The 25,897-nt window shown below is 46.9% G+C and overlaps 1 protein-coding gene and 1 long non-coding RNA gene across 2 annotated transcripts in view; one reads left to right on the top strand and one right to left on the bottom strand.

Moving 5' to 3' along the window:
* Positions 1–224: 224 nt before the first annotated feature.
* The window catches only part of LOC146075866 (uncharacterized), a 69,958-nt gene continuing 44,285 nt past the window's right edge, over positions 225–25,897 (bottom strand). Inside the window, exons 2-3 of the long non-coding RNA XR_014473644.1 lie at positions 3,312–3,641; positions 225–656 (exon numbers count right to left, since the gene is read on the bottom strand). This is a non-coding gene — a long non-coding RNA (uncharacterized LOC146075866). The remainder of the gene's footprint in view (positions 657–3,311; positions 3,642–25,897) is intronic.
* The window catches only part of LOC146072848 (uncharacterized), a 42,902-nt gene continuing 26,285 nt past the window's right edge, over positions 9,281–25,897 (top strand). The window contains exons 1-3 of the mRNA XM_083180034.1: positions 9,281–9,402; positions 11,686–12,072; positions 24,171–24,284. Of these exons, the coding sequence (XP_083036160.1) occupies positions 9,309–9,402; positions 11,686–12,072; positions 24,171–24,284 (595 nt within the window). The 5' untranslated portion in view covers positions 9,281–9,308. The remainder of the gene's footprint in view (positions 9,403–11,685; positions 12,073–24,170; positions 24,285–25,897) is intronic.

Below are 25,897 nucleotides of genomic sequence, written 5' to 3'. Positions count from 1 at the left end.
ACTAGTAATGTAACACCTGAGATTGTGACCACTAGAAGCTGGTCCCAGAGACAGTAACAAATGTCTCACTTCCCTGGGCCTGTGTGACACTTTTCTGTTATATATATATATATATATATATATATATATATATATATGTATATTTTATATACTGCTTTATATACTGCTTCAACTGAACATTTATAAGCATTAACCCACCTGTCAGCCATGTGTATGAAGGTGGATCACATACAGCACATCCATGATAATTAATAATTTCTTATATCTTTTATCAGTAATTGTATTGTTACTTCTTATGATCAGTCTGGTTCCGTCTCCATGTGCAGCTCTTTCCATAGGATATGTGTCTTCACTTGTGCACAGTCTACGCATCAGAAAGCAGTAGTAGGTGGCATTGTCTTCTCCCTGCACCCCCTGTATGCGGAGGTCTGCTAATCCCTGTATCTCTGTTCTTCCCTTATAATTGGGATGGACCATTTCCTGGTAGGGGTGGTAGGCGTAAGGGCCACTGGTGCTGTTCACTGTCCAGTAAGCACTGACCCACAGGATGTCAGAATCATTGAAATCACTGTATGAGCAGTTGAGTGTCACAGAACTTTTGTCATCAGCTGTGATGTTATTTGGCTGCTGTACATTAAACGTTAAGCAAAGTGAACCTAGAAAGATAAAATTTGACATAAGAGAGTTGCAAAGCACAAATCTTATATAATTCCTTTTTTAGGAGTCATTCAAAGGTAACGCTTAGTCTATGACAGAGGTGACTCTTGACCTTCCAAGTGTTTTGTGACACATTTAGTGACTATGGCATCAACAATTTTAGGTAAATCAAATCAGAAATTAATCAGTTCTCATATAGCTAATGTACTATGGGGTCCAGTAAACGTATGACATGTCACCGACTTTGGGGAGTATTCAATCTTGACCGAGTTGAGAGAAAAAAACTGCAAAGATTTGCATATCAGTATTCAATCATGGTCATTTTTGCCTGTTTTTTAGTACACTTTTGACTGGACCATTTCACTTTTTTTTCGGTGAATTGGCATGGGCGAAAAAATGGTCGAGTTATCTCTCAGAGTGGCCTAGTTTTCTCCCAGCCTGGTCAGTGCGCAGTTTTCTGTAGTGGCCTAGTTATCTCTCAGTCTGGTCAGTGCGCAGTTCTCCGGAGTGGCCTAGTTATCTCCCAGCCGGGTCAGTGCACAGATCTCAGGAGTGGCCTAGTTATCTCTCAGTCTGGTCAGCGCGCATTTTTCTGGAGTGGCCTAGTTATCTCCCAGCCTGGTCAGTACACAGTTCTCCGGAGTGGCCTAGTTATCTCCCAGCCTGGTCAGTGCCTAGTTCTCTGGAGTGACCTAGTTATCTCCCAGCCTGGTCAGTGCGCTGTTCTCTGGAGTGGCCTAGTTATCTCTCAGTCTGGTCAGTGCGCAGATCTCCGGAATGGTCTAGTTATCTCTGTCTGGTCAGTGCGCAGTTCTCCGGAGTGGTCTAGTTATCTCTCAGTCTGGTTAGTGCCGAGTTCTTTGGAGTGGCCTAGCTATCTCCCAGCTGGGTCACTGCACAGATCTCTGTAGTGGCCTAGTTATCTCCCAGCCGGGTCAGTGGACAGATCTCTGGGGTGGCCTAGTTATCTCTCAGTCTGGTCAGCGCGCAGTTTTCTGGAGTGGCCTAGTTATCTCCCAGCCTGGTCAGTGCCCAGTTCTCTGGAGTGACCTAGTTATCTCCCAGCCTGGTCAGTGCGCAGTTCTCTGGAGTGGCCAAGTTATCTCTCAGTCTGGTCACAGCGCAGATCTCCGGAGTGGTCTAGTTATCTCTGTCTGGTCAGTGCGCAGTTCTCCAGAGTGATCTATTTATCTCCCAGCCTGATCAGTGTACAGGTCTCAGGAGTGGCCTAGTTATCTCCCAGCCTGGTCAGTGCACAGTTTTCTGGAGTGGCCTAGTTATCTCCCAGCCTGGTCAGTGCACAGTTCTCTAGAGTGACCTAGCTATCTCCCAGCCTGGTCAGTGCACAGTTCTCCGGAGTGGCCTAGTTATCTCTGTCTGGTCAGTGCCCAGTTCTTTGGAGTGGCCTAGCTATCTCCCAGCTGGGTCAGTGCACAGATCTCTGGAGTGGCCTAGTTATCTCCCAGCCGGGTCAGTGCGCAGTTTTCTGGAGTGGCCTAGTTATCTCCCAGCCTGGTCAGTGCACAGTTTTCTGGAGTGGCCTAATTATCTCCCAGCCTGGTCAGTGCACAGTTCTCCGGAGTGGCCTAGTTATCTCCCGGCCGGGTCAGTGCACAAATCTCTGGAGTGGCCTAGTTATCTCCCGGCCTGGTCAGTGCGCAGTTCTCCGGAGTGATATATTTATCTCCCAGCCTGGTCAGTACCCAGTTCTTTGGAGTGGCCTAGCTATCTCCCAGCTGGGTCAGTGCACAGATCTCGGGAGTGGCCTAGTTATCTCCCAGCCGGGTCAGTGCACAAATCTCTGGAGTGGCCTAGTTATCTCCCGGCCTGGTCAGTGCGCAGTTCTCCGGAGTGATATATTTATCTCCCAGCCTGGTCAGTGCACAGTTCTCTGGAGTGGCCTAGTTATCTCCCAGCCTGGTCAGTTTGCAGTTTTCTGGAGTGGCCTAGTTATCTCCCAGCCTGGTCAGTGCACAGTTCTCCAGAGTGGCCTAGTTACAGTATCTCTCAGTCTGGTCAGTGCCCAGTTCTTTGGAGTGGCCTAGCTATCTCCCAGCTGGGTCAGTGCTCAGATCTCTGGAGTGGCCTAGTTATCTCCCAGCCAGGTCAGTGCACAGATCTCTGGAGTGGCCTAGTTATCTCCCAGCCTGGCCTGTGAGCAGTTCTCTGGAGTGACCTAGTTATCTCCCAGCCTGGTCAGTGCACAGATCTCTGGAGTGGCCTAGTTATCTCCTAGCCTGGTCAGTGCACAGTTCTCCGGAGTGGCCTAGTTATCTCCTAGCCTGGTCAGTGCACAGGTCTCAGGAGTGGCCTAGTTATCTCCCAGCCTGGTTAGTGCACAGGTCTCTGGAGTGGCCTAGTTATCTACCAGCCTGGTCAGTGCACAGTTCTCTGGAGAGGCCTAGTTATCTCCCAGCCTGGTCAGTGCGCAGTTCTCTGGAGTGGCCTAGTTATCTCCCAGCCTGGTCAGTGTGCAGTTCTCTGGAGTGGCCTAGTTATCTCCCAGCCTGGTCAGTGCGCAGTTTTCTAACATATCCTGAATATTTTATTCTATCATGACAGTGCGTATACTAAATAATTACAAATAAATGAATACATAAATGATGCAAGAATAATGAGATCACTGTGTACACAGTGTTATGCCGAATTCTCACCTGCATTTATCAGCTCTGTTCCTTTTTTGCTGGTGAATGTTTCATTACTAGTGATCACATGGCAGCAGTAATATTTATTATAGAAACCCTGATATCTGTGTATGCGCAGTGAAGCATCGGTGGGGAAACTGACCAGCGAGTAGTTCTCATTGCGATTTGAGATGGAGATGTAAATTCGATATATATTATGTGAATGACATCCTTCCTCTGATTTGTACCAAATGACATACTGTACTGCCCCAGTGGCCTCCTGTGGGTAGTGGAAGGGGATGATGACCTCTTCTCCTGGGACAGCTATCAGCTCCTCCAGTTCAAATATGGACTTGTCACCTACAGAGATAATACAATGAGGACTAATTAGTAGGGATGGAAGAATAGATCTGGGCAATATGAAAATCAGCCAAAATTAAGAGACTCCAATTGACAAACTATTTCATGTCCTATCCTGATTTAGCTTTTAGCCACCTTGATATCCTCCTCCCCCTTCTCCTCCTCATCTTCTTCTTCCTTTCTTCTGCCTTTCTTCTTCTTCCTTCTTCTTCTGCTTCTTCTTCTTCTTCCTTCTCTCAGCTTGGAACTTCCTTTTCTGGGAAAATATGCCTGTGTTTGCTACAGTCAGGGCCGGTGCCACCACTTGGTGCAAGCCAATGGAGGGTGGCAGTTTAGAACCGGTCACCCCTTGGATGGAGGCGGGTCGTGCCAGCAATGGCCGCAACTCCCTCCCCTCAAGAGCGAGCTGCCGCCACATCACCCATTTCCCCCTCCCCAACCCTGGAGTTACTTAGCAACACCCGACAACCCCCTCCCCTGACGGCTGCAACACTGCCGCCCCCCACCCCTGGCAAACACCCCCCCCCCTGTGGAACACCACGGCGGCCTGCCGCCGCAATACCCGTTGCAGCACAGTTAGTGTAGTGTTTAGCACTACTGCCTCAAAGCACTGGGATCTTCTGTTCAGGTTGTTAATATGTCCTATTAGTAAAGAACAGCCCATACAGTACCAGCAGAATGTGAAATAGAGTTTATGCCAGACAGTATGGGCGAGATGTACTAAGTCATGAAAAGTAAATAAATGAAGAGTGCCTCTCAGCTCAGCCCTGGATAAATGAAGCCTGGGATGGACTCCTTTACTGGGGGGGTCTCCACTCCCCCAGGTACCCCGTCCAAGGCTGATCAGCCACGCTACTCATGGTACAGCTGGGGGACCTTATGTAAAAATTGTCTCCCAGTGTGGCTTGACACCGCAGGCTGTTGGAACCCGGTGCTGGTTTCAAAATATGGGGGACACCCAGATTTTTTGTCCCCTGTATTTTTGGAACAGGATCTGTCCAAGAGTCCGGGGCTGGTTTCAGAAATATGGGGGACCATTACACTTTTTGTCACCTGTATTTTTGGAACCACCGGGGCTGGTTATGCTCAGGAGGGGGGACCTCACGCCATTTAAAAAAATATATATATACTTTTACACATTTTTTAAGACTGCACCATGCACAGATCTCAATGATCTGTGCAGGGTTCTGGCAAATTCGCCTGTCAGAACCTGGTCTGCATGTTTGGCGATTTTTAGTAACATTTTCCCGTTTACGCATCTCATTAAATATGCGATTTGTATACTTTATAATGGGAAAACATCTGGATGCGAGTTCAGAATGTGCAAAATGGCGGCAAAATGCACATTTTCTGCTGTTTTTCACATCTCATCAAATATGCGATTTCAGAAAAATGTGCGATTTTGTCAGTTTTTTGCTGGAAAAAAATTGCAAAATGTCAGTTTTCGCATTAAATGCCACCCAACATGTCTAAAAAAGGGGCAGACTATGTTTCTATTTATGATTAATGTAAATTAATTGTTGTTGTTTACATTGCAGAATATCATTGAGTTGCTGAGGATAAGGAGGCATACCTGTATATGAAACATTAACTTTGCTTATTGTAGCCAATTGTAAACTGTTGTATGCTAACCTGAATAAATTTAAGGGAAAAGATTGGAAAATATCCTGCACAGTGGTACTAATAAAAGTACTAGCTCCAGTTTTGAGTGCCAAGCGAATTTGTCAAAATTGGTGTGAAAATTGGCAAGCAAACATTTTTATTCATCCTAATGCCCTGTAATGTTACCTTATATAGGAAATAGCATTTTTTTTAAACAATATTTTTCATTTGAATTTATATAACAAATGAGAGCGACGCCGGCATTTTCAGCGGGTATTTTGCACATCTCTCACAGATGTTGGCACTCAAAGGGTTATTATATACAGCATGTATTGTGAATTCACTTGCAAGGTTGTTTGACAATAGATTACTGATGTGGAAATAAAGTGTCCTCGATAACCTCTCGGAAGAGACTTTTCTGCGAAAATTCAAAGAACCAAAAACCACCCTAACATACAGTACTTACCTGTTGGTACGTTCTAAAGCAAAACCAAAATACTCACTTGGTTGTCACAAGTGTTAATAGAAATAATCAGAAGATACTTATAACCACTTGTAAGACATAGGCCCTTATTCTGGTTGGTGCGGCCAGAGCCGCACACGGGGCTCCGGCCGCACAAACCAATCCCCGCCCACCCTACGGATCGCCACGGCCGTCCGTACACGGACGGCTGGCGATCCGCATAAAAATGGTGGAGGCGTACGCCTCCACCATGGTGGGAGCTGCCCCCTGCATTCGATGGTCGTCGACCATCGAAGGCAGGTCCGCACGCCCCGGCAGCTCCCGCAAGCTGAGACCACACGGACAATCGTCCGTGTGGTAGCTTGTATGGGGGCTGAAAGCTGACATCCGGCGACGTCAGCTTTCCGCCCCCATGAGTTGCGTCATGCCCTCATTACCATGCATACGCCCCGCGTTTGCATGGGAACGCCCATGAAACGCGGGGCGTACACATAGGGAAATGAGGGCATGAAGCCTCTCACGCCCCTATACGCCCCCTTTGCGGCGGACGAAATACGTCTGCGGCGAAGTGGGCTGCACATGCGCAGATTGACCTCTGCGCATGTGCAGAGTAAAAACATCGGCGGTACGGCCGCACGCGGGCCGTACCGCACGAAGCAGAATAAGGGCCATAATTATGGGCTGAATCAGAATATTGACCAAAGTACGTACGTCCCAACTGACCCAATTTTTGTGGGACAGTCGTGTTTTTTTTAGGACTGGTTGCTGATTGGCTGGTGGCCCTAAAAATGACAACACCCACATGGGTTCCGGAATTTATTGTACACCATGTGCATGCAGCACAACCAGGGCCATCTTAGCGTATGGGTTCAATGAGTAGCTGCCCAAGGGCCCCCAATTCTAGGGGCCTTTGAGCAGGGGCAGATTGGGCTGTCAGCATCAACCTCCTGAGCTTCCAGAGAACCCAGGCAACATCTGTCAGCCTGCTGATTGGTGGATGGCTGGAGCTATCTACCAATCAATGTGCCATTCATTGTATGGAAGCAAGTGGAGAGAGGGTGCAGGACTGCTGGAGGGACATGTTATGATTTATTTAAAAACCAAACAAATCATATTAATGGATGGATAGGGGCCCAGTGCATTGCTTTGCCCATGGCCTACTATACTGTAAAGATGTCCCTGATCACTGCTAGTATCCATAGGGATCTGGGTAATCCTTTTATTTTTAATCACTGTATTGCCTATTGGAGAAGAGGATGGGATCTAGGCCAGGGATAGGTGAGTATGGATTTCTTCCCCCCACCCAATATAGCAGGATTCTTCTTCAGAAACGGACAAAGGCAGCACCAGTAACAAGATAAGTATACAGTACTAGTAAGCCAGCTTGAAGCAAATGCTTCTAAAGCTAGTAAGGCAGCTAATTGTACATGATTGCCTATGTGAGTGAGAGAGAGAGATGTAGTTTCACTGGTGCCTTGTTTCTCTATAAGACCTGGCGGCACCAGTTTGGGGCGGACCTAATTCGCCCCTTCAAACGTGGCTGTTAAAGGTGAAGCCTTAGCACAACAGGTATCCAGTGATTTCTAGGGAAAACAATAGATTTAGCTGTTACAGTAAGGTACTGTGACCTTTTCCTTACATTGGTCACAGGAAGGTTTTTGTTGTTCCCATATTCTATTCATACATCCAGTCCCCGGTCATGTGATCTGCATCCTCATCTCTATGCTCTTGGTTACTGTCAGTAACTTGTGTCAGTCCTGAGTCTTACTGTATATTCTGTTTAGTTTTACTCATTTGTTATTTCTGATCATCCTTCAACTGCTCCAGGTAACCTTATTGCTCTAGTACCCTGTTCTATCCTTATAGAACAGGAGCTCATCCTAACAAGCTGAAATAGTTGCTGATTAGTGAGACCCTAATCTGCTTTCCACTTTCTATACTTCCATAGTCACTTGTTTTTAACAAAACCCCTGCCTGCTGGCTGTGTAATGCATAGGGGGTTATTCTGGTTCACTCGCAAAGGCAAAATCACTCCCTAATGGACAAAACCATGTGCACTGCAGGTGGGGCTGATGTAACATGAGCAGAGAGAATTAGATTTGGGTGGGGTTTGTACTTCAAACTGAGATCTATATTGCAGTGTCAAAATAAAGCAGCCAGTATTTACCCTGCACAGAAACAATAAAACGCCCAAATCTAACTCTCTCTGCACATGTTACCATCAGCCCCACCTGCAGTGCACAGGGTTTTGTCCATTAGAAAGTGATTGTGCCTTTCCGAGTGAACCAGAATAACCCCCATAGTCTGAGGGTAAAAGTTGATGTACTTTAAGATTGTGCAAGAGACAGCAGCAGAGCACAATATCGACAGAAGAATAGCAGACAGTGGCATAGCAATGGCTGCAGCCCAAGCGGTGGCTTGGGGGACCCGGCGCTGTGGGAGTCCATGGTCTCTGCAGATTCTAATGGGTCTGATTGTGTGTATGGAATCTGCTGAAAATGTCACTTCAGATATGGCCACCGCTTTGGAGGAGACATAACTACCTGGCAATGAGCATGTAACCCACTGGTAACCAACAAAAACCCCTGGCAAAAAAAAAAAACACCTGGAAATGAGCATGAAACTCTAGCAACAAGCATGTAACCCCTGGCAACAAGCATGGAACCCCTGACAAATGTATGGAAATGGGGGGGGTTGCCAGAATTTGTATTGGCAGGGCATAGCAACATTTTTAGTTACCCCACTGGAGAAAGCTAAGCTAAAGTGCTGGCTTCATTCTCCGATTGCACCTGTCTAACTGACACATTTTGGGTCTAACAACAACTCTTTTCAATGGCAATAGTTGAAATCCAAAACTGATGTTCCTTTTATAGCTTGTGGCGGTGAATGGGGTATACGCACGTTTGAGATGCTCCCTCACCCCATTCTCGGCAATGGATGCGTGAGTGTGTGAGACGCTCCACCATCCATGTCCGCCGGGTCACCATCCACCAGATACCAGCAGATGGCACTCCGGCAGAGACACTTATCTGTATTTAATAATTGTTAATACATGAACAGGTATAAAGCCTTAAAAATAACTAATTAAAATCGATAATTCGTAATATCCACCAACCAGAATAAATAAGTGATAAAGTTACCAAGTGTAGTGAAACGCGTTAGTTGGGTTACTGTTGTTCCACCATCCACCTGTTCCCAGATCACTGACAGAACCAGCTCCGCCACTGTTTTGGCTGCATCTGTATATTCACTGGTAAAGGACACATCTGGTAAAACCAGATCCGGATGTAGTCTTCATCAGGATACTGAGGTCTAACATTGTACAAACATACAAAACAGCATAGACAAGGTCTATACCATCATAAAGGAGTTCTGGACAATAATAAACATGAGCCACGGAGTCCCAGTAAATCAAACAGAACAGAGGGTCCGAAGAGAACAGACAAGACTATTCCATTTTATCCATGTACAGTACATCACATGCCCATCTGTTTGCTGTCACAGCATTTCCTTATTTCTATTACTAAGTATTTTGTCATCTAACTTCCTATTAGTTGGAATCAGATGACAACAATACAGTACATCAGAATAGCTTCCTGTATATGAATACTTCAGTACCTATCCTATATTCAGTCTCCTTACCACCGTGTACAAGGAACATGCGGCTGTTTATTTTTCTTTTTTACTGTTTCCAAGGTAAGAGAGAGATTTGAGAACCTTACTAGATTGTAAGCTCCTCCGAGCAGGGCCCTCGTCCCTCCTGTTGTCAAAGCCCACTTCTCTTCACATGTCACTCACAGGTCTCCTATACTCCAACACTCAGTGACCATCTTCGTCTGCATACCCATCTCCATCATTGGCCTCAAGCCTCTAGTTGTATGTTGATTGAGTCCTCACAACTTACATTTAAGCTGTAATGTGTACTGATCTGTGGCGCTCTTTATTTGTACTGTATTTTTGTTATTTATTCAATGTTATGCCAAGCTTTGTCTCCCTGTATTGTTCCTTTGTACGGCGCTGCAAAACACTTGTGGCGCCTTATAAATAAAATTATAATAATAATAACCTCTTAATGATGATGTTGAGGATTATATGTATGATAATGATTTGATGAAGATGATATGTAGAATTGTGAAGAGTAACATAACTTAGATGGTAATAATGATTATGTTGAGGATGATGATAATAATGATGATTAGGATAATATGGTTGATAATGATGGTGATTATGAGGATATTATAGTCGATGGTGATACTGATATCGTTGTGAATGATAGAGACGACAATGATAATTATATTTTTGAGATGATATGGATGGGTGGCCAATCCCGGGATCGATGGGATACTGGGATTTGGCCCCAAAATTGCCGGGATTTCATTCCCGGGATTGGAGTTTCCAATCCCGGGATTTCGGGCATGTACAGTCTAATGCTGGGGAGCGTCTGTGCACCCACTCAGATGCTGTCCGGCTGTTCCCGATACCATGCCTGTGGCTCTGCGCAGCATGATGGCAGAGGTCATGCTGTGCCGGCTGCATCACCGCTATCTGCCCACTTCTGCCATCCCCATGCACACCAGGCCGCCCGCTTTAGGAGGCACCTGGCTCTAGCTGTATCGTACACCCCTGCCTCCCACTCCGCTCTGGCCGCAGCTGCACCGGTGATTGAATGTGCATCGTGGACACTTTCGGGCATTTTTTTTAATTTAGGAATGCCAATCCCGGAATTCCAGGAATCGCGTTATTGAGCATTTTTCAATCCCAAATCCCGGGATTGAAAAAATGCCCCGGGATTGGAATCCCTAATGATAAGGATATTAAGGATGGTAATGATGTTGATTAGGATAAAGTGACGTTGAGGATTATATGGAGGATGATGATAATAATGATGATGATAAAGGTGACGTTGAGAATGATAAGGATGATAAAGGTGATGTTGAGGATGATATGGATGATGATAATGGTCATGATGAGGATGATATGGATGATTATAATGGTGATGTTGAGTATGATATGGATGATGATAATGGTGATGTTAAGGATGATGATACTGATGTTAATGATGATAATGGTGATGTTGAGGATAATATGGATGATAATGGTGATGTTGAGCATGACACTGATGATGATAATGGTGATGATGAGGATGATATGGATGATGATAATGGTGATGATGAGGATGATATGGATGATAATGGTGATGATGAGGATGATATGGATGAGGATAATGGTGATGTTGAGGATGATATGGATGATGATAAAGGTGATGTTGAGGATGATATGGATGATGATAATGGTGATGATGAGGATGATATGGATGATTATAATGGTGATGTTAAGGATGATGATACTGGTGTTAATGATGATAATGGTGATGTTGAGGATAATATGGATGATAATGGTGATGTTGAGCATGACACTGATGAAGATAATGGTGATGATGAGGATTATATGGATGATGATAATGGTGATGATGAGGATGATATGGATGAGGATGATATGGATGAGGATAATGGTGATGTTGAGGATGATATGGATGATGATAATGGTGATGTTGATGATGATGATAATGGTGATGTTGAGGATAATAGGGATTATAATGGTGATGTTGAGGATGACATGGATGATGATAATGGTGATGTTAAGTTACACGGTGTCCATGTCAACACCAAAAAAACATGAAAAACTCATGTCGACCTTTGTAGACTTTTTTAATGTCAACTTTTTGAATGTGTCTACCTTTTGACTTGACCTTTTGAACCTATCGACCTTTGACTATCAATCATTTGACCATGTCGACCTTTTGATTGTAGACCTAGACACTGTAGATCTAAGAGACCAAACCTGGCAAACAGATGCTCTGTGACCAATGGGAGATGTCCAAGACAGTAATGCAGCACCTATAGACTCTGTGTGACTGTGTGACATATTGGAAACATACTGGAAGCTAATTGGATCATTTCTGTCTGGGATTTATTACAGGGCTCAGCTGCACTTCAGGTATTATATGTGTCCATCAGCCAAAAACCGTCACAGTGACGGAGCATGGGAACATCACCATCCCCTGCACATTTTCCTATGATAAGGACCAAGGGCAGGATGCACAGTACAGAGTTCGCTGGGGGAAGCCTGAAGGTTCATACTGCTCCAATATCATTGAGGAGATCATTGACGCTGATGGGAACGGTAAAGGCCAATATGAAGGGAGAATCTCCAGGGTGCAGGATCCTAATAACAGACAGAGAGAATCGATCAGACTCACTGGACTGCAGCCGTCCGATGGTCCCATCATCTGCTGCAGAGTATCTCATATTAATTCCATTGACAATTACTGGAATAGTGAATACGGAACCTTTCTCCACTTTACAGGTAAAGATTCATTTTTAACCATCTATACAGGTACTAGACGTCTACAGGAAATCAGGTGGTTATTTATTGGTGTATACAAGTGGTACAGTATGTCTATAATTATTACATGCTACTAAGCAAGATGCAGCACAGAGGCCCGATTCAGAGGTGGACGCTGTGACGATGTTGGAGCAGTTGGGCAATGTTATACAGAGTGGCACTGCACCTGTCTTGTGTTGCTTTAACGGCACATTTGTGAAATTGGATATCCATGGCTTGGCGCTAAACCTCTTCTTCCTCCTTATCAGACACAAATGCAAACTGAATGAGGACAAATCTGTTTATTTTGCATGGCGGTCACTGATTTTTATTTTGCATAGCGGTCACTGATTTTATTGTGCATGGCGGTCACTGATTTTTATTTTGCATGGCGGTCACTGATTTTTATTTTGCATGGCGGTCACTGATTTTTATTTTGCATAGCGGTCACTGATTTTATTTTGCATAGCGGTCACTGATTTTATTTTGCATAGCGGTCACTGATTTTATTTTGCATAGCGGTCACTGATTTTATTTTGCATAGCGGTCACTGATTTTATTTTGCATAGCGGTCACGGATTTTATTTTGCATAGCGGTCACTGATTTTATTTTGGATGACCATTATCCTCAAGTCGAATAACAACTCATTTGTTGTGGGTTTCTGTTTTTGGAAACAGGTGGAATAATTATTGACACAAAAAAAAGTAACTCACCTGTGCATGAGTCAGTGAAGACAATGTACAGTACGCAGTAGGCCTTCGCAAGCCTTGCTAGTGAAGGAATCTTGCTTCTCTTTCCTTCACTTGCCATTTGCGAAGTGATTGACAGGAATCCGCCGTCTCCGGACTACTTTGGTGGAGTTGCTACACACTCACAGTGGGTTTATCAAATGGCAGAGATCATCGATAGTTTCCTTACAGTCTGTGCTGCACTTACTGCTATCCTCCAGATGGCAGACACAAGACTCCCCAGGCCCACTTACAGAAAATCTCGTCCCATGGGCCAGAGTCTGTACATCTATGCATGTCCGTCATAGAAACACCTGCTATTGGATCAAACATGGGTAGATGGCTCAAAACCTCCCCAAAGGGGAGGATAGTGGTTTATGAAAAGGGTCATTGCCTCGACTCTTGACACGCCATTGAGGGTGTGGTTCCACTCAGGTCCCTTGCAGGGGGTGATGCTAGAAGAATGCACAAACTTTCATGCCTGGCTCCAGTGTAAAATACAGTTTTGTTTCCGAAGGATTGTCTTTCCATCTCATGAGAGTGGGGAGCTGTCACCTTTCCCCTGATGTTTTAAAGAAGTTAGTCTCCACCAGTGGTGCAAGTATAAAAAATGTCTCAGTGGTACTGTGCCGCGCGCCGAAAAATGGGTGTGGTTAGGGGCATGGACATATGACACAGGGGGAGTGGCTACATGACAAAACTTTAAAACACAATGACATTTCTGTTTGGGCTTGTGCTCATATATGCCCCCACAGTGCCAGATATCATTTACCCCCACAGTGCCACACATATATTCCCCCACAGTGCTAAGTATGCCCCCAGTGCACAGTGCCACACATGCCCCCAGTGCCAGATATGCCCCCACAGTGCCACACATATGCCTGACAGTGCCACTCAGTACCAGATATGCCCCCACAGAGCTAGGTATGCCCCCACAGAGCCAGATATGCCCCCAGTGCCAGATATGCCCCCACAGAGCTAGGTATGCCCCCACAGTGCCAGATATGCCCCCAGTGCCAGACATATGCCCCCACAGTGCCAGAAAGGCCCAAGTGCCAGATATGCCCCCACAGATCTAGGTATGCCCCCACAGTGCCAGATATGCCCCCAGTGCCAGACATATGCCCCCACAGAGCTAGGTATGCCCCCACAGTGCCAGATATGCCCCCAGTGCCAGATATGCCCCCACAGTGCCAGATATGCCCCCAGTGCCAGACATATGCCCCCACAGAGCTAGGTATGCCCCCACAGTGCCAGATATGCCCCCAGTGCCAGATATGCCCCCACAGAGCTAGGTATGCCCCCACAGTGCCAGATATGCCCCCAGTGCCAGACATATGCCCCCACAGAGCTAGGTATGCCCCCACAGTGCCAGATATGCCCCCAGTGCCAGATATGCCCCCACAGAGCTAGGTATGCTAAAGGGGGGTATAAAAGAGCTGTCTGAGTGCTACGGTGGACACATCTGATGGCCTCTCCCCAATGCTGCACTGAGTTGTTAACAAGAGCTGTACATTGTGCAGCCGGGGAAAAGGTCTGGTAGTTGAACAGGGTGTTAAGAGCTGTGGTCCACTGTAAACATTTGGCAATAGTAGGAGGTAAAGGGTAGGGAGCCACACCAGCATCAGACTACATATATACGCTGTAAGCGCTGGCAATCTGTCAGGGGGGAGAAGGCTGAACTTACGTTCTGTAGTTCCCAGTTAGACAGGGGAGTGGAAGAGCTGTCTCTGCTGTTGCCGGAGAAGAGCGGCAGCCGGGGGAAGAAGTGCCGCCCACTTTCGGCCCCATCCAGCCAGAGGATATGCGCCGAGCTGACACTGCCTGTAGCAGCCGCACATAAGCCCCGGAGAAGAGGTGCCGCCCACTCTGCCGCTCGCTCCGCCCACGCAATGCTGCCCAGCCAGGAGATATCTGGGGGATTGCCGGGAGAGCCGCAGCTCACTAGCAGAGTGACAGCACCCCAAAGAAACTCAGCTGTGGCGGGGCGGCAGAGGCCACGCCCCCCGCCACTTACATATGCGCGCATGCGCATTATGCAGTTCGGGGGATATTTGTTATGGCGGTACGGGGTACCGACACAATATGTTTTACCGGTACGCCGTACCACCCCGTACCGCCATACTTACACCCCTGGTCTCCACGAGACTGACACTTAGCTATCACACTGTTGAAGTTGAGGGTGATTTTCAGGCCGGAATTGGCATTCCAGACGTATCGGATGTCTTCCAAACAAGAGTCTTCAATTTAAAGGTGGATTTCCTGAGCTGTCAGTTTTCTTACGTATTGCAGAGGGTATACAAGGGCTAGTTTAGAGTAAAGCAGAAATAGTTAGAGCATCTCAGGTTACAGGGTTCCTTTGTAGGTTCCTATCAGTCTGGGGGACCTCCAATCTGATGTACAGGTTCCCTTCATTCCCAGATCAATGCCCGTTGGCTATATGCAGCTGGGGCCTGCTACAACATTTTGGTAGAGTACTTTTCTTGGGGCTCCCCTGGAAAGTTTAACTCCATGACTCCCCACTCTTTCTGGTTGTGGCCCTGCCTGCAATAAGGGCTTAAAAAGGGTTTGTGACTTTCTTCTCTGAAAGGCTCAGTTTTCATCTTTGATTATCCTTTTTTTCAATAGGTTTGGCTTGATTACCTACTGTAAGTAGGTTCTTTCAGCTGGCTTTCATTCAGCCACATTTTGTACCCTAGGTGGCCCAGGGGGTCTTTCCTTGGGCTGTTGGATGCTTCTGGTGTTCACCTTTATGAACTCTTTTGTTCAGTGATTCTTCTTTGCTTAGGGGAAGACTATATTTCTGTAGCCATAGCTTTGGCTAGGTGAGTCTTTGATTTGTATGCTCTTTCCTGTCACTTTCCCATCTTAGGTTCTTCACCTGGATAGAGTGGTCCTCGGAATCCAGTAGGGTTACCTTCCCTGTGGTGTGGATTTCACAACAGCCTAAGAGCTTGTTGTTCCGACCTTCCTAGGGGTCTGGACCCTCTTCAAGAGTGGTCTTTCTGAGGTTCATGTAGTCCATCCGGGAATATGTCCTTTGTACCATGGCATTCCGTAAAGCAGTTGCCCTCCATTGTTCTGTGTGATTTCCATAGGTATATTTGGCCTGTGACTGACCTTCATATTTGGCGTTGCTCTGTCAATTGGCAGGTTTATATGGACTCCTTTTTTTCCAGTTCCAGCTGGGTTGAGAACTTCATCCACTCAGTCCGTAGGTGTCTCATGGACTGTTCTGGGTGGTGCTAGACCAGAAAAGATTTGTAGAGTGGTGATTTAGTTGTCCGCTAATATATGATTGCGTTGTTACGCATTTGATATTTTTTGCTTCTTCAAGCCTCTGCCTTCAGGCAGGGAGTTATTAGCGCAGTTCAGGTACCTCCCCACAGAGCCGGCCCTAACCAATATGACGCCCTAGGCAATATTTTGGCTGATGCCCCCTAGCAATGCCTCTCACCCAGCACCCCTCTCCCAGCAAAGCACCATCACCCAACCCAGCAGAACAGATCATCACTACACTATATACCCCCCTATACTCCGCACTACATCACTAAATGATATAGCCCCATACTATATACCCAATATACTCTGCACTACATTATATACTCCTATACTCTGCACTACATTGCTACACTATATACCCCTATACTCCATCACTACACTATATACCCCTATACTCTGCACTACATCACTACACTATTTACCCCTATACTCCACACTACATCACTACAGCCACATGCTGCCCATATGCTGAACTAAATTACTGAACTGTGACTGCACTACATGCCACATGATCTTACCGTGACGTAGTCTTGTCTTCTATCTGTCCACCAGAGAAAGGACTGGCTAAGGGCTGGAAGTGGGCGGGGTCTGGAACTCCCATCCTGGACAGAGTAGCGGGGAAGCAGGGACTGGCTGGCTGAGGGGAAGAAGGGTGCAGGGCCTTGTCCTCTGGCCTAGGACACAGATGGGAAGGAGCAGGGAAGCAGGACGGTAGTGGGACTAGCTAAGTGGTGGAAGGGGACGGAGCCTGGACCTCCGGTACAGTAGAGGGGAAGCGGGAATTGGCTGGCTGAGGAAAAGAAGAGGGTGGGGACTAGTCCTCCTGCAGAACAGAGTGGGTTATAGGTGCAGGTTGAGAGTGAGAAGACTCCACCCAGGGCTGAAAGGGGCTGGCCATGTTCTTCTAAGGACTGGAAGGGGACTTACAGAGACAGAGAGAGGAAGAAAGGGTGGATCTTTCCTGCAAATGCTGGAGTGGTCCAGTGGTCCTGTTCTCTCCTTCACCCGACTGCAGCGCAATCAATACTGTGACCTGCGTCAGGAGGATCCTGCTTGGGTGGATAGTCAGCTGTGGCCGACAGCAGCATGTTCAGAAAAGCAGGGAGAGTGCCTATGCACTATGCAGCGCATACAGTGCCCCGCTCTCCGCATTCTTGCCACAGATCCACTGTTGTAACTGCACGTGCATGCTGCAGAGAATTTTTTTTTTAATGACTGGGGGGCACGTGCCCGGATCCCCCCTAAATCCATTGCGTCCGCCCGCCAGACTCAGCGTGTTGCAGATGCATCACTGCCCCAGGACCTCAGGGAGCAGCACCGCTGACTCTGAGCAGCCGCTACGGCGCAAAAGTGGGCTAGCAGGCGTTCGCCGGGCAGGCAGTGTGTATTTAAGTGGCAGCGCTGACAATCGGTTGTCGCCCCTAGGCATAGGCTGACGCCCTAGGCAATTGCCTAGCCTGCCTATTCCTAAGGTCGGCTCTGCCTCCCCACCCTTAGGGTGTTGATTTAGGACAGGGGTGGCCAAACCTGTCCTCAAGATCTACCAACGATGCATGTTTTCCAGGCAACCTATGGATCTATAGTAGAAATGAATGCAGCAGGTTTGAAAATGTGACCGTTATTGACTACAGCTGTGCAACAGCTAGGTGATCTGGAAAACATGGAAAGTTGGTAGATCTCGAAGACTTGTTTGGCCACGCCTGCTTTAGGATGTCCCAGCGTCTGCCCTGTGTCTCCCATGGAGCAAAGAATAATAGGAGATTTACTGTAGGTCTTACCAGTTAAATACTTTCTACGAGATCCATAGAAAACACAGGGATCCCTCCCTGATCCACCTGCTTAGACTGTCTATTTCTAAGTTGCATTGTCACGGGTCACCTATTGTGTGGACTGATGTGTGTGTCCCTGTCCATGTGGGACTGGACTGTTGAGTGGAACCTCTTCCTTCCTTCCTTGCTCCTGCCTTGGCTTGCTAACTAAAAGTGAAAGCTAGCTAATTTGGGTAGGCTAGAGGGGAGGAGGGGCCTGGGCTGCCTGGAGGCAAAATTTTAACCTGTTTGGAGGGTACATTGACATTTGTGGGTGTGGGGGTGTGTGCGTGTGTGTTGTTTAGGTGTGTGTGTGTGTGTACAATAGTATAGTAGGGTGTTTTTGAGTCAGCAGCTCCCCATTGGCAGAGGTCATGACACAGGAAAACAGGAGGCTGGGTAGTGATAGGGGTGTGTGGGCATAAGGGGGATTAAAGATGAGGGTGGGGGACACTGTGCAGCTTCTGCCAGTGGGTGAGGGTCAAGTGTGGCAGCACAGGAGTACAGGACGGTGGCACTGAGTCAGTGTCTCCTCCTACTGGGTGGGAGTTAGGGTGCATGAGAGCAGGAGGCTGGGCTATGAGGCATGATAGGGGCATGTGGGCAACACAGCGTCAGCGACTCCCCAGTGGTGGAAGTTACGGTTCAGGAGAGCAGGAAGCAGGGTAGTGATAGGGGTGTGTGGGTATGAGGGGGACTTCAGCTTTTGCACTGGTGCAGAGGTGGGTGGGGGACACTGTGCAGCTCCAGCCAGTGGGTGAGCATCCAGCATGCCAGCGCAGGAGTACAGGACGGTGCCCCTGAGTCAGTGTGTTCTCCCACAGCGAGGCCGTAAGGGTGCATGAGAGCAGGAGGCTGGGCGGTAAAGCATGATATGGGAATGTGGGCAACACAGGGTGAGCAGGTCCCCACTTGCGGAAGTTACGGGGCAGGAGAACAGGAGGCAAGGCAGTGATAGGGGTGTGTGGGCATGAGGAGTAGTAAAGGTTTTTGGCTGTTGCAGAGTAGGAAGACTGTATAGGAGATTGGCGCTCTGACTCTCTGCCGGCAGCCAGGTCGAGTGTGTCCAGACTCAATGGTAGACGTAGTAAAAAAGGGGCTTGACCAGCGCTCTGGCTCTGAAGTGGTAGCCCAGCAGGTTGCTAGGGGATTCCTAATGCCTCTGATCTGATGAGGGTGGGTGCAAATGATGCCTTTATCCTCAACATGGAATGCACTAATCATAGGAACTCTATCATGTGCATTTACAGTAAAATTCGCCAACTAGAAAACGTCTGCTGACATAGCACGCAGCATATGATGGACAGAACTTTAAACCAATGGACGCTACCCTCTAGGGGGAGTGTCCGAGAGACAACTCCTTAAATACAATGAAAGAAGCACACAGAAACATCCTTGAAAAAGGCCCCATAGGGGTTGAAACGCGTTGGAGCACAGTCCACACACAGCCACACAACAGCAGTCTCCTCCCCACCGGGAGTCGAGCCCGCGATACTCCAGTGTCTCACTCACCCCGCGAACATTCAGCAGCGGGACCCGGAAGTAAGCCTGACACTGTTGTAGTGAAGCGGCATCTACACTAGTGCGCCTGCACGGCTGTGCAGACACCAGCAGGAGAAGACAGACACAGTGCGACGTGGGACGGTCGGAGAGGAGATCCTTCCAGGGTATCAGGTACGTGTAAGGTGCACCGCTAGGACCACAGGACGGGCTGGCTCCGGGCGACACTTCTGCACTTTCCATGACCCCCCTTGTGACTCACTTCCATCAACCATCAGCCGAAGCTTTGTATTAACTTTCACCCGTGACTGTTCATCATTCTGGGCACACGGACCACGTTCACCGCAGGAGGTGAAGTGGCATCTGCCCAGAACACTTCCCTGTGTCCAGCACAGAGTGAGACAAATATAGTTCTAAAATAAGTGCGCGATTAAAGACACTTGTGCAGCTGTGTTCAAAACCACAATTAGGTATACATCGAACAAGATACCATAGGGATAGATAGAGAGCAAAAATGGTGGTGATTTTGAAAGATAGCGCTCAGTGTGTAACATACAAGGAACGATACAAAATTAATTATATCACCATTAAACAGCACTGCTTCCAAATGAGATGCTGGCAGGGTTTAGATGAAACCTGTAGAAATAACCTCCCTTTCACAGGATATGTGACAAGGGGGTACAATAAAGGAAAAGCAAATAGTGCAAATTAACCTTTTAAAACAGGGGGTTTTTAATAAAAGTCCACACTTACAACTGGTAGACAGTAAAACAGCATTGGATAGATTCCACAAAGGCAGATACAGCAAACAGGTGAAGATGTAATGGCGTGTAGATCCTCTTCAAAAGTCCATGACCGACCCGTCCGGAACAGGGGAACCAGAGACCAGGGGATAACACGTCACTGCCGGCTGTCAGCAAACCAGGGAATCCTCCATAAAAGACACTCAACGCGTTTCAAATAAAATTCTTCCTCAGGAGTGTATAATGTCCATAAAGGGAACATGTCCCTATATATAGTCCTTGCGGATAGTGTACACACTTGTGCACGCTTCCACATTGATTACCCAGCCGGATTTCCCGTATCGCGTCACCGGAACCAAGATGGCCGTGCGTGTCACGGGCTTAGTATGGAACGCGGAAGTGAAACCAAGCCGGTTTGACGCGGCGATCGCTATTCCTTCAAAACAAATGCTGGGAGTTGTCAATCATGTAGTTCCGTGTTCAGAAAGCTCCGGCCATCTTGTTTCTAAGTGAACATTTAAAATAGACATAAAATTGATTCTTTCTAAAAGAAAAGGAAAAAACATGTCAATAAAATATAATGGGTTGATAATATCAACATAAAAAAGAATGATAGTAAAGAAAGACATGAATGGTGGAGCGACCTAGCCTACAGCAGAAATGGTTTAAGCTCGAATTCACCGTTGAGGCCCTGTGGAACCAGGGTCCTCAAACGGTGAATCCACTTCATCTCCGCCTTAGAGAGCCACACCTCCATATCACTGTATCTCCAACTAGGGAGTATTTGCTCTATACCCCAGAAACTTTTTAATTTTCCAGGATAGGATCCATGATGGTCTTTAAAGTGGGCAGAAACTGTGTGGTTGATTAAGCCTTTTTTAATATTGTATACATGCTCCGCAAGGCGGATTTTCATCTGTCGGGAAGTTTTCCCGACATATGTCAGTCCACACTCGCACTGCAGAGCATATATAATTCCTTTGGAGTGGCAAGTGATGAAGTTATTGATTTTGTAGGTTTTGCCATTAATTGCAAAATCTATTTTCTTTCTTTCATCACTTTTAACAGTTTTGCACATTAAGCATGTACCGCAACGGTGGAAACCATTTGTCCTGGTGCTCTTTCTTATGGCGGTTTCTGATGAACTTTTGACCAGATGGTTGCGTAAAGTAGGAGCCCTCCTATAAATAAAGCTTGGTTTTTCAGGCAATATTTTGGATAGCACCGGGTCTCTATGTAGCAACTTCCAATTATTCCTGAAAACCTTCTCTATCTCTCTATGTCTAGAATTATATTGGCTAATAAATGAGAATTTATGAATATTGTCTTCCTCTTTGTTTTTTTGGTTTTATTCTTAATAAATCAGTTCTATCTATTTCTGATAATCTTACTAATGATTTTTGTAAGGACTCCTCTGGGTAGCCTTTAGCTACTAGTCCTTCTGTGACCTCCTCAAGTTGTTTCTCACGGATCTCTGGGTCTGTACAGTTACGTTTGATCCTTGTATATTGGCCATAAGGGATCGCATTAAGCCAATTGCAGTGATGTTCACTGTTAATATCGATGAAGCTGTTTGAGTCCGTAGGCTTACGGTATGTTTTGGTCTTAAGAATATTACCGTCAATATAAATGACCAAATCCAAAAAGGACAATGATTCTTTACTCCAAATAAAACTTAAAATTATAGAGAAAGTGTTAAGATTAAGTGAATTAGAAAAAGAAATTAAATCAGATAAATCCCCATGCCAAATAAAGAAAATGTCATCGATGAAACGGTGCCAGGACACCAGATCCGCCACCAGCCCGCCACCTGGCCAGATGTTTTGCTCCTCCCAGAACGCCATGAAAAGATTGGCGTAGCTGGGGGTGAATCTGGTGCCCATCGCCGTTCCAACGCATTGCAAATAATAACTGCCCTCATGAAAAAAATAATTGTTTGTCAAAATAAACAAAATACTTTCCAAAATAAATTCCTTAAGTGGCTCCTTCAGGTTACTTTTATTCAGAAAGAAAGAGACAGCTTCTAGGCCCTTTTCATTAGTGATCACTGTATATAAAGTGCTGACATCAGCAGATCCTAGTATGTAGCCTTCTTCCCATGTTACAGTTGATAGTTTCCTTAACATATCGCTAGTATCCTTTAAGTATGCTTTTGTATCACATACTAGTGGACATTATACACTCCTGAGGAAGAATTTTATTTGAAACGCGTTGAGTGTCTTTTATGGAGGATTCCCTGGTTTGCTGACAGCCGGCGGTGACGTGTTATCCCCTGGTCTCTGGTTCCCCTGTTCCGGACGGGTCGGTCATGGACTTTTGAAGAGGATCTACACGCCATTACATCTTCACCTGTTTGCTGTATCTGCCTTTGTGGAATCTATCCAATGCTGTTTTACTGTCTACCAGTTGTAAGTGTGGACTTTTATTAAAAAAACCCTGTTTTAAAAGGTTAATTTGCACTATTTGCTTTTCCTTTATTGTACCCCCTTGTCACATATCCTGTGAAAGGGAGGTTATTTCTACAGGTTTCATCTAAACCCTGTCAGCATCTCATTTGGAAGCAGTGCTGTTTAATGGTGATATAATTAATTTTGTATCGTTCCTTGTATATGGTTACACACTGAGCGCTATCTTTCAAAATCACCACCATTTTTGCTCTCTGTGTCCAGCACAGGCCAAACAAGGCTGTGATACATTCCGTACCCCACTAACAGACACTTTTCCCTCACTTACCCCACATGCGTGTATGCTATTAATACATCCATGTTAAATGCCCAATAAATATTTGTTTTATCAGCACACTTAGTGTGGTCATCCATTCAGTGGCATCATTTGCACCCACCCTTATCAGATCAGAGGCATTAGGGATCCCCTAGCAACCTGCTGGGCTACCACTTCAGAGCCAGAGCGCTGGTCAAACCCCTTTTTTACTATGTTACAGAGTAGGGATGGCCATTGGTGCAGACGCACCCCCGCCATTGCCGTGAATCGCGGGAGAGGGGGTGCCGTGAATCGCGGGAGAGGGGCGTGAATCATGGGAAGGGGGGTTGCGGGGGTCCACGAATTGCGGGAGGGGGGTTGTGGGGGTCCGGGAATCACAGGAGGGGGCGCAAATCGCAGAAACGGGGAGTCGTGCGGCGCTGCCGTGAATCTGGGGGGCATGAATCGCGGGAAGGGGAGGTCCACAAATTGCGGGAGGGGGGTTGTGGGGGCCCGTGAATCGCGGGAGGGTGCGCGGGGGTGCCGTGAATCACAGGAGGGGGGTCAGGGGGTCATGAATCAAGGGAGGGGGTGTGAATCGCAGGAAGGGGGGGTCGCGGGGGTTAGCGAATTGTGGGAGGGTTGTGGGGGTACGTGAATTGCGGTAGGCCGGGCCGCAAATCACGGGGTCGTGGGGGGGCCGCAAATCGCGGGAACGGGGGGAGGGGGCTTCTGTCATCTGCAGTCCCGGCGTCTGTCATCTGCAGTGTACAGCCGCTGGGACCGTGATCTAGCATCTAGCAACCCATAGAAGATGGGGGCATGGGCAGTACCGAAGACGATACTGTACATGTGCCGGTCCCCTGCCTGTGATGGGTAGCAGATCAGTGGGGATGGGGTCTGGTGGCGGGGGGACCAGAGGCGGCAGCGGAGGAGGGAGTGGCATCACAGCCTCCCTCCTAATCTGGGGTTGGAACCGCCGCTGTTTATAATAGATACATTTATAGAGTTATGATCCACTGACCCATGCGCTAGGTACTGTCCCATGCGATACACACAGACCCATGCTCTAGGCACTGACCCATGCACACCATCCCCAAATAAGATCCAGCCCAATACAGTTATTGGTCTCACTCTGGGGCCTATTTCTGAAATAAAATTTTGGATATCCCCAGAAAATACGTTTCAGCTATTACTTGGATCTGACTTGTGGGTATTAATACATTATGGTTATACATAATCAGTATTTCTCTAGCTTTCCTTAAGGAAGCTATCACAGCTGTCTCACTTGATTTATGTTTAATATAATCTGTTACAGGATTAGCAGAAGAGCCGCGTCATATAGGAAATCTTCTAGTGATCATCCGTTCTGTCGCTGGGCTGATCATTCTGCTCATCCTCTGTGGGATCCTGGTTTACTCAAAGATAAAAGGTGAGATGACGGAACAGGCTCCTCTTTTCCACTGTAATACAGTAATACTGTAAGGTTATTACAGTAACCCAATTCCCAAGAATCTCTGATATCTCTGACACAGATTGCCCAACATTTCCTTTTGAGTACACACACATTTAAAACTTTTGGAAACAGGGTATTGTGGATTTCTGAGTGCAATAAATTAAAAAGGTGCAGCCCACTATACCATGGAAGGGGATACCCCCGTCCCCCGAAGGCAATGGGTACAACAAGAAATGGTCTAGTGTGGCGCAACCCTTTTAAACAATGTTATGGACACTTAGTTTGATGAAAACGAGTTTTATTTACATAAGACAAGATAAAAATATTCCATAAAAGACAAATGAATAATAATAAAAGTGGACTGATACAATACTTAAGGAAGTGCACTCTGTATTTTCTGGGTACAATATCAAGTGATATCTCACCATGTGTACATACTGCAGTGGGCTATGCTTAGGGTCAAGACTGCGGCACCACTGCAGTAGGCTTGAATGGGTGAATCCCCCAGTCGATAAAGTGCAGGTGCTTCCAGGAAGTAAAGTGCGTACAGTCAAAGTGATCCTATGCCAAAATGCTGTTTTTTTTTCCAAAGTGCAAAGTCTGCTATTGGGACCGCGATCGCCGCACGGTCTGTTGCCTCCCGGGTGCTCGGGTACGGCACATCGTGGACCGAGTCAACAGATTGTTGGGAGGGGCTGGGAGCAACCCGGCGGTCTTGGTGCACATCGGCACCAACGACAAAGTCAATGGTAGGTGGGATGTCCTCAAGAAAGAGTATAGGGAATTAGGTAAGAAATTAAAGGCGAGGACATGTAGGGTAATTTTCTCGGAAATATTACCAGTGCCACGCACTAGCTCAGGGAGGCAGAGGGAGATCAGGGAGGTAAATGTGTGGCTTAAGGATTGGTGTAGGAAAGAGGGATTCGTGTTCATGGAACACTGGGCGGACTTCTCGGTCAGGCGCCATCTTTTTTGCCGTGATGGATTGCACCTGAACGAGGAGGGGGCTGCGGTGCTGGGGGGAAGGATGGTTAGAGGGTTGGAGGAGATTTTAAACTAGGTGACGGGGGGGTGGGGGCAGCAAGACATTATGGTACCATCAAGGAGAGAAGCCGGACTGGGATCAGGAAGCATATGGGGAAAGGAGATGGGGGGGGACGGGACACAGAGACATAGACAAAGTCCTGGGACATAACAGGGGTATAAATGGGGGTAACTCCCAGGGTGCATCAGGAATGTCATGTAATAAAATGTTATGTTGTAACAGTCACGTTACCCCATTACCGTTCTTAGGTACAGATGATCTTAGTATACGGGAAAGAGGGAAGGACAGAGGAAGAATTCCCAGATCTATAAATAGGGCAGGCAGTGTGCATGGTGGGGAGGGCTGTAGAGAGTCTACTGAAGGGGAGAGGGGAAAGAAGAAGCTAGTAAAGAATTCAAATGGGTCCTGGGGTGAAACTAATCACAATATTAGAGCCATATCTAAAAATAAACATAAATTAAAATGCTTACTGCCTAATGCAAGAAGCTTAGTGAGTAAAATCGGGGAGCTAGAAATGGTGATCAGTAGGGACGACTACGACATC

This window comes from Crinia signifera, chromosome 4, assembly GCF_055691185.1.
Source record: "Crinia signifera chromosome 4, ASM5569118v1, whole genome shotgun sequence".
NCBI classification, from domain to species: Eukaryota; Metazoa; Chordata; class Amphibia; order Anura; family Myobatrachidae; genus Crinia; species Crinia signifera.
The sequence above is the reverse complement of the archived record's forward strand: the minus strand, read 5'-3'. Positions and strand labels throughout refer to the sequence as shown.